General features: G+C 37.6%; 1 protein-coding gene and 1 long non-coding RNA gene across 2 annotated transcripts in view; both read right to left on the bottom strand.

Annotated features, from left to right (window-relative positions):
- Window positions 1–849: 849 nt before the first annotated feature.
- kctd7 (potassium channel tetramerization domain containing 7) overlaps window positions 850–9,015 on the bottom strand; it is an 8,686-nt gene continuing 520 nt past the window's right edge. Inside the window, exons 2-4 of the mRNA XM_004076771.5 lie at window positions 7,899–8,068; window positions 4,679–4,857; window positions 850–3,863 (exon numbers count right to left, since the gene is read on the bottom strand). Coding sequence (XP_004076819.1) covers window positions 3,487–3,863; window positions 4,679–4,857; window positions 7,899–8,068 — 726 coding nt within the window. The 3' untranslated portion in view covers window positions 850–3,486. The remainder of the gene's footprint in view (window positions 3,864–4,678; window positions 4,858–7,898; window positions 8,069–9,015) is intronic.
- LOC144983661 (uncharacterized) lies at window positions 5,622–7,718 on the bottom strand. Its single transcript, XR_013647424.1, has 2 exons — window positions 7,580–7,718; window positions 5,622–5,857 (listed from the first exon to the last, which is right to left on the bottom strand). It is a non-coding gene; the product is annotated as an uncharacterized LOC144983661 (long non-coding RNA).

Genomic DNA, 9,015 nt, shown 5'->3' with positions numbered 1-9,015 from the left:
TCTGTACCAGCTTTTGAGGAAGCTGACTTCAAAACATAAACAAAATTTTTCAATGTATTTCGGGATCAAGAAAAGTAATTTTTCTCTGGAAAAAAAACGGGCCTGTCTGCTGGCGGAAGAGTTTATGTCTGTTGTCCAGATTTTTTTGGTTAATTGGCTCTGAATGGACACAAATATGCATAAGTGGACATAAATATATCTTGGGTCAAATTCTTCAGGGAAAACTGTGACCAAAAACACTTTTCTTACCATCTGCAGCTGAGCCTGCTGATGGGAGAGCATGCTATGGTGCTCTCCATGGTGCTGAAAATACACAGCAATTCTATACATAATCCACAATGCAACATACCTGCCATTAAATCTCCATGGGACTCGGGTGTGTTGGTGAACTATCAGCCAAAATCACCTCAGGTCACTGACCCCTCTCTGGTCAACAAAGCTCTGCTCTCTCCTTCAGAGTTCACTTAGAAACACGTTTTGACCTCAAATCCATTTTTTTGGATTTATTTATTTCCTAAATAATTTAATTTATTCAGGAAGCACATTTGCTGCTGACTTGTCCTCATTCACAAAACAGACATTCGGTCACATTTGATCTTTTAAGCAATAAACTGTGTAATTCTGGGATGTATGAGTTTAAACTTAGCTAGATGCCTATTGAAGACTTAATAATAAAATCGTCTGACATTATTTGTGTCAATATATCAATGAATCTAAAAACTATTTTCACATAAGTAATTTATACTAAACTATAAAGTAAAGATCAGTTTGACTTGGTTTATTACATATTTTTGCCCTAATTTAATCCGCTTTAGTCACCCAAAAAATAAAATAAGAAGAAAACTCGTATTATATTTGACGTTTTTAATTTTTACCAAGAATAAAAACAACAGGGTCATATATTTCTAACAAACAAAACACCTGTAGAACTAAGAGCTTCCTGGAAGCCAAGACAAACAAATAAATAACAATATATAAAAACATTATGTACACTTAATACTTTAATTGATCCAGAAATGGAGGAAATAAACAGGTCATCAAATCATCATCTGGTTAAAAACCTCAGAAATTTTGCAAACATATATTTTTTTTATATTAATTGAAGTGAATAATTTAAATACTACAATCACAAAGTGTTCATATTAAAATTCTCCCTGAAAGTGACAACAAACGGTACATTTTCAGTTTAAGAATCCGGAAAAGCACAGCAAAACTGCACATAATGACGTCTACTTACTCACGGCCCACACCCTGACATTCTGTGTTCCACAAAAAAAAAGCACTAAACTACAGTTCAGTGTTTCCACACAGGCCCCATGGGAGGCTGCGCCATGAAAATATACTCTGACAAAGTTAAGAAGCTTATCATAAAATATACACATCTATAGTTTACTTACAATATTAAATCAGGTTAAAATCTTCACTGTGTGATCGCATCTTTAGCGGCAGAGCTGTGAAATGTGAGCCCGATCAGGGCGAAGCTACAGTCAGCCTGTTAAATACATGAACGACACATCTGGGATATTACAGCACAATTAACTAAATTGGCATTTAAACCTGATGTGGGGTCATGTCACCCACTTATGATAACACGATAAGCAGCAGATTCCGTCCCCACTTGGGACACTGACGCGTTTAGCCCGACCCCTGCTGGAGACGCAGGAAAACATCCCGGTTACACATTAGAGCCGGAAGAACTGAGGCAGAGAATGAGGCGGCAGAACATGGTCTGAGGCTGAGGGGTCTGCAACCACAGACCCCAGAGCCACATAAGGCACTCTTATCCCTGCAATGTGGCCCCTTGGCTTGGAAGAAAATGCTAACGATTTGAATAAATAATGGACTTGTAGTTTATTTAAATTTGTTTTAGTTAAGTTTTGTCATTTATGTTGAGATTTTTTAACAGAAAGGTGTCTAGTTGCTGTTCAGAGGCAAAGCACTTAAACTGCAGAATGCACTGAGATGCATGGATTTAAAAAAATGGATTCTACACCAATAGTCATGTTTACATTCAAACAAATCTGCTGCATCAGGGGGGATCTGATTTGACACAGTGTATTTTATTTTGAAAGGAGCTTGTATGCTCTTTTATCAAATGTAAAAAAAAAACAGAAATTGTTTTACTGAGAAATAGAAACCTGTTATAATTTCATAATTGTTATTTAACCTACATTTTATAAATGAATGGCCACAAAAACATCAAGAATGAAAAAATGTACTTTTCTTGGGGGTTTGTGGCTCTCGGTGGGTTTGGGTCAGTAAAAAACGGGTCTAAATGGTTCTTTTGGCGCTAAAAGTTTCAGACCCATGGTCTAAGACATGGGTCTGCAGCACTTAAAGCCAAAAGAGCCTTTTGGTTCAACTTCTTAAAAAGCTAACCCAGCAAGAGCCACAAAGTCCCACTTCACCGTTTCGAAAAATACATTTTATATATGTTTTAGTCATCATTAAACCATTTAATTATAAATGCAGCTTTATATTGTGTTATTTTTCTATAGAACAATTTTAACTTCTTTTACTTTTGACAGCAGCACATACAAGTTCCTTTCAAAATAAAATACGCTCCTTTCCTTTTCCGTCCGGTCCAACACAAAAAAAATTCAAATATGATTGAAATGAATAAAGTTTGGCCTCGATTACAAAAGGGGTTTATTCAGACATACCTCTGGTTTGTCTGAAGATTTATAACCTCTGTTGTTAAAATAAAATATGTCCAACACAAGAGGCCTTCAACTCTCATCTGTTTGCCCAGCTGTTCGACAGGACAAGTTAAAAAAATAAAAAATAAGTATAATAAAATACGCTGTGTCAAATAAGATCCTCCTGCTGCAGCAGATTTAGTAGAGTTAAAAATGCTGCTCAAACATGGCATTTTCTATTAATTCCGTTTTGATGAATATAAACATAATTTTAATCTATACACACGAATGCAATCCTGTAATTTTAGAATTTTGCATCTCAGCAGCAACTGTTGTGCAGCAGATCAGCTGCTTGAGCTGTTTGTGCTTTAAACGTATTCTACAAACGTTTAAAAGGTTTACCAGCACTTTGCTCGGTTATCTGACATGTTAAAACTCCAGATAGAAATATCAAAATTTTATTAGCTTAAAAAAATATGCCAGAACCCATTGTTAATTGAAATGGTAAGCATTTTTCTTGAGAGCAAAAGAGAAACAGAGGAGGGATAAAAGAGCTGCATGTGGCTCTGGGGCCTCAGGTGACAGACTCCTGGTCTAAAGTGTTCAGCTTGTTTGTACTTGGAGTTCATTTTTGAGAATGGGTGGATGCGTTTGCATAGCTGCGACTTAAAAAATTGGATTTTGAGTTGGAAAACTGTTTGCTTCTTGGCATCTCAAATGGTTTAGTTGGATGAAAGCATCTGCATTTAAAGGGTCACATCTAAAGACCACATTGGCAACTTGAATAAAAAGACTAAAGAGAAAAAAAAGAGATAAAAGCCAAACATCCATCTGTCTGATCTGAACTTCACCACCACGTGATCTTGAACTCGTAGATAGGCCTCTTGCAGTAGTAGTGGCTGATGAGGTGCTTGTCGCAGACGCCGATGCATTGCTGCTCGGCGGCGATGCCTCGCTCCGCCAGGTCCCCCACGATGCAATGGAGCAGATCGTAGACGTCTGCCACCGCCTCCCACGGCCCGAAGGAGACGTCCACCTCACAGTGGTGCTCGAAGAGCTTGGCCTCGCTCTCCGAGCGCTCGAAGCGCAGAGAGTTAAAGAGCGGACGCTCATACGGCGTGATGGGCATCTCCTCCTTGTAGACGCAGATCTTTAGCTTCGCAAAGCGAGCTTTCTTCTGCATGGCCCGCAGCTTTGCAATCTCCACGATGCGCTCCAGGTTGTCTACGAGAAACAAGACAAGAACAACATTTATTGAAGGATTTTTAAATATGAATACAAGCTCTCATAGCTGAACTCATAAACTTAGTCTCCTGCACTCCACTGAGTACAATGTTGTCCTCTTTTTAATCCCATATCAAAATCTACCTCATTTTCCTTTTACTCCTGATATTTCTGCATTAGTGTTTTAGTCTAATTATTTCTAATAATAATAATAATCAATTTTATTTAAAGCGCCTTTCATGAAACCCAAGGACAGGTTACAAAACAAGGGTTAAAAATAGACATTAAAAGCACAAAAAATATAAAAGATAAAATCAAAAGTGAATCAGGATGCGAAGGCAGAAATAAACAGGTGAGTTTTGAGTTTAGATCTAAAAGATGGTAGAGAGTCTTTGTTACAGAGGTCAGGAGGGAGGAAATTCCAGAGTTTAGGAGCAGAGCAGCTGAAGGCTCGGCTTCCCGTGGTGACGAGGCGGGCCGGAAGGACAGAGAGCTGAAAGGAGAAGGACCGAAGAGAACGAGAGGGGGTTTTGATATGGATGAGGTCGGAGAGATAAGGAGGGGCCAGGTTATGGAGGGCCTTAAAGGTGAACAGGAGGAGTTTGATTTGGATTCTGGAGGTTATGGGAAGCCAGCTATTTGTGTATTTTAATTTTAATCAGCTACCATAAAAAACGCGAGTTTAGAATTTCAGAAAGTTGTTTTTTTTGGAGACAGAGGGAGAAATTTTTCATTAAAAAACTAAAAATCTTTCTGTTGCGTCATCTTTTGTGACCAGCATCAGATTAATTGGAGTGAGCGGTTCGCGCAGACACCTTTGTAGTAGGGCAGCAGGTCGAGGAAAGCCTGCCGGACCTTCTCCCCCGTCAGCGGCTGGGTGTCCTCCAGCTGGTCCAGCAGCGGCCCGATGGAGTAGTACTGCGCCTCCCTGTACACGGCTCTGACTCGGTCCCGGAGAGGAAGCTCGCCTTCACGCAGGAAGTTCAGGATGTCCCTAAGAAGAGAAATGTCGCCTTTAAATAAGAATGTCCTTGCCTTTCTAGCTGCTCCCATAAGAGTTCCTTTAGATGTCACTTTTGTTTAACTCCTTTAAATAACTTACCTCCTACTGATTCCCTCTGTCCAGAAAAAAACACATTTTTATTTGTAATTTAGCTAAATAAGGCTAAACGTATTCATAATCCAGATGTAATGGGAATTGTACTTAATCCTGTACATTGGTCTGAAAATTCTAATGGAATAAGGGAAACATTCAGGCTTCATCTTTGTTCTATTTAGCTCCAAGTTTGGAGTTTCATCATTTTAAAATTTGATGCTTCTTGATGACTTAAACTTGACACGAATCCACCTGAGATAAAATGAGAGAAGCTCAGAGAAGGAACTAAAGGGAGAACAGAAAGCTGACATTTTCACTTTGACTATAAACGGGGTCTTTCTGTTACAACTTCTGTGTTAAAAAAGGCCTGTTGGCTATTATAACTATTGCCCCAAATCAATTCACTTCCAAATTTTAGAAGCAAATGCTTTAGAACGACAATAAATTTATTCATTACAAATAAAGGGAACCTGACTTTAGCTCCAGACTAACAAGAATCCTCTGATCAGAATATAAATAATGACTGAATTGGTGCTGAAACACTAGAAGATAAAGTCTAAACTCATCAACCTGTTATTTAGACACTTTAGACACCAAATAAAAAGGTGGGTCTTTCTTATTTATAGCTCCCTCCAATCAGGAACTGTAAGCACTTCAGAATAAAAGTAGTCCATTTTTAATCCCCCCTTTTTGTTTGGAAAGATTAATAAAATCACAGTTTGGGTCCAGAGGAACAACTTTTTGAAGGTCATAAAATCATTCGTGGCAGGCAGAAAAAGTGGGAGGAATTATCAGGAACAGGTCATAGGTCGGATCCATTGACTTGGTGTTCCCTCCCTCCAGGTGTTCCAAACAGGAAGTACCAGTTGGTTCCAAGCAGCCAAAATCCCAGGAACTTCTATAGAGAAATAAATAGCTATTACTCAATCATTCTATTTGTCTGCTACCGGTTTACAAATCCTTTTTTTAATGATATTTATTCTGTAGTATAAGTTTTTCAAGTTATATACTGGCCAATCAGATGCCTCATTAAAACTAGGTGGAGCCTGCTGGCCCCTTGAGTCCAACATTCAAAATCTTTAAAAGACAGATCCCTTTCAACAGCCCAACTCTTTCCAGTGGTGGGGGTAAGGCCTTTCAACAAGCTCACTCCTGATTGGTGAGAGTGCTTGTCCTGGAAATGTTAACTCGGACCGACTCGGACCATTTAAAGCTTTCTGGTGACGTCTGGCTCCAACATAGTGGCGTCTGTATGGTGAAAAAAAGGCCGGAAGTAAACCGTTTTCTGTGTCATGCTTGCTCAGTCCAGTTCTCCTTTACAGTTTGATCTCATTTTGAAACCGGGGGTTATGTCGTTTCGTTAGGGGCCACAAATCTGAGAGTCTTAATGTCATGCGGAGTGCCTCAGGGTTCAAATCTTGGACCTCTGCTGTTCAACCTGCACATCTCTGGGTTTGATCATGACAGATTAATATAAAACACACACACACGAGCAGACCTGCATTCAGCAAACACCTTAATGCACTGAAAACAAATCTTTGCCTCACGGAACATCTTCATTTCTGTTTCAAAGTTCACATTTTCGCTTCTTTTTTTTTGCTTTTTTGCAGAACTCTTGTTGGGTTTCTTTTTTTTTTTTTCTGTGCAGCAAATGCTGAGAGGACTCTAATGTTCAGAAAAAACACAAAGCTATGGGGGAAAAGTTGCTGCATTGCACAAAACAGTTGTGATTTATAACTGGTGCAGCCAGAAGCCTTTAATGGACTTTACATCACTGCATATGGTTTCTGCTTCCACTCCCAGCCGTCCAGCCCCCAGTTCTTAAATCTTTAATCACACCTCTCCTCCAAACCTCCAAATTGACCGCAGCCCAACCCTTCTCTTACATAAGTCATACATCCACTCTGCTTGTTAACACATTCATATTTAAAGAAAATTCCAGTTCTCTGCTGAGGCTAAAGTACATTTTGCTAAGAGCGAAATGTACTTTTGTGTTTTCATGGCCACCAGAGGATCAGGCCTAATGGCTTTTGGCTTCCATCATAATACCACAAAATGAAACGGAAAAGCTTCTTTTCAAACACGTTTTATTTAACACCACTTTATAGGACCAAATCAAATGTGGAATTCCCCAAGGAAGTGGTTTAGGACCACAATTATACGCAACATCAACTAGAAAACAATCAGGAATCCATGCCTTTGTGTGATAACAATACAGCAGTTAAACATGTCGCCTCAACAACTGATGCAGAGGTAAAAAAAAAAAAAGATTTCTAAAACAAACAGGGCTGTGTTTCACTACCAAACAATTTGGTTGTGATTCACAAATTCACAATTCCATTTTATTTCTGATTCAACATATTGAAATATGAATTGTTAGTCTAAATTCCACTTCAGCTTTATTTAGGTTTAAAAAAGCAGCTTTCATAGCAAGTGGTTAAAAACAAGAACAAAGGTAGAATCTTAATTACGTTTATTAATCTTTAAACGTGTTTGTATTTTTAACTAAAAAAATAACTATACAACAATATCAGTTTATGGATTAGACCCTTTTATAACTTTTTTCTTGTTTTGTTTTAGTTCAGCACTATTTGTAATTAAGGCGATGCTCCAAATCTACCTGTAGAGCCAAAAGTTGTTCTCCTGAAATCCCCTCCAAACAGTTTCAAGCTTCTGGATTCAGGTTGCTCCGATATTCATCTCTGAGAAGAAACTTTGAGGTGATTTCCTCTTTTAAAAGTTCTGTTAATTGAGACACTAATAGATATTGATAAAAAAAATGATAATAAGCACAAGCTTGAAAACCTGTCGGGTCACAAAGATCAAAACTTTATGTAAACTTAAAGGAGGTTTTTATTATTCCTACTTCTCTGATCGATAATTGCAAATGATGTCAAAGTTGAATACATTTTAAAGTCTGCCTCTATCATCAAACTCACCCAAAATACACGCCATCCCGGTCGATGAAGAAGCGTCCCTCAGCGTCCCGCGGGATGTAATGCCGCCCGCTGAACATGGCGGCCAACATGGTGTCTTCGTATCGACGCAGCGTGGACAGGCGTGTGGTGAAGTACATGCCCCCCACGTTCAGAGAAATAACCTCTGGAAACTTCAAACAGAAACAAACCTCTGAAACATTTTACTGCCATATTTAAATCAGGAATTTTGTTCCCGCTTACAAAATTAAACACATTAGTTTGTCATCATTTATCACTATTATGATGATTAGTTTCTGCAAACGTTAAATCATTTTATTTAATTGTTTTTATATGCCTTTTTAATGTCATCACCTTTCAAACACCAACAGTGATTGAATGAAAACTGCAAAATTCCAAGGGATCAGTTTTTAACAGCATAAGTAGTTTTCTGCAATAAATATGTGGGAAAAGATTGTAAATATAAATATAACTAAAATCTTTTTATTGTGCTTAGAAATTATAACTTAATGCTTTTTATGGCCAATAGAAACACAGTCAGTTATGGTCAAAACTGAATTAAATATGTACCAGAGTTTTACTACATGACAGGATTGACAGATTACTTTCATTTATACAAATTTATTTCAAACATACAGATTACAAAAATCCATGTAAATGTACATTTTGTGTTTGATGAAGTATTTTAGTCAATCTTGTTCAAAATCATCACTTTATCTAACTTCTTTGTGGTAGTTTTAATGTTGCTCAACCTTTAAACATTGTGATTAAGCTTTTATAGATCAAATGAAGTTGATAAATATATATATAATATATATACAAATAATTAACATTATTAATTATTAATAGTTATATATAATTTGAACTATATAAAAATAAACAAATAAAATAATAACTGGAGCAGAAAAACATGACTGTGGGGATTTTTTTTGAATAACCAGTCTACCCTAATGAGATTTACCTTTAAGTCATGTGACACAACTGTCAGCCAATCACAACAGAGCTCAGGGCAATCACTGACCTCCCTGTAAATACCGCTAGAAGCCCTCACAACACAAATAATTGATGTGTAATGGGGTTTAATCGCTTTTGATTTGCAGTTTTGTGTGTTTAAACAGTA

Source organism: Oryzias latipes, chromosome 14, assembly GCF_053564925.1.
Source record: "Oryzias latipes strain Hd-rR chromosome 14, Olatipes_Hd-rR_3.1".
NCBI lineage: Eukaryota > Metazoa > Chordata > Actinopteri > Beloniformes > Adrianichthyidae > Oryzias > Oryzias latipes.
Note: the sequence above shows the minus strand (reverse complement) of the source record. Positions and strands in the feature narration are given on the sequence as shown.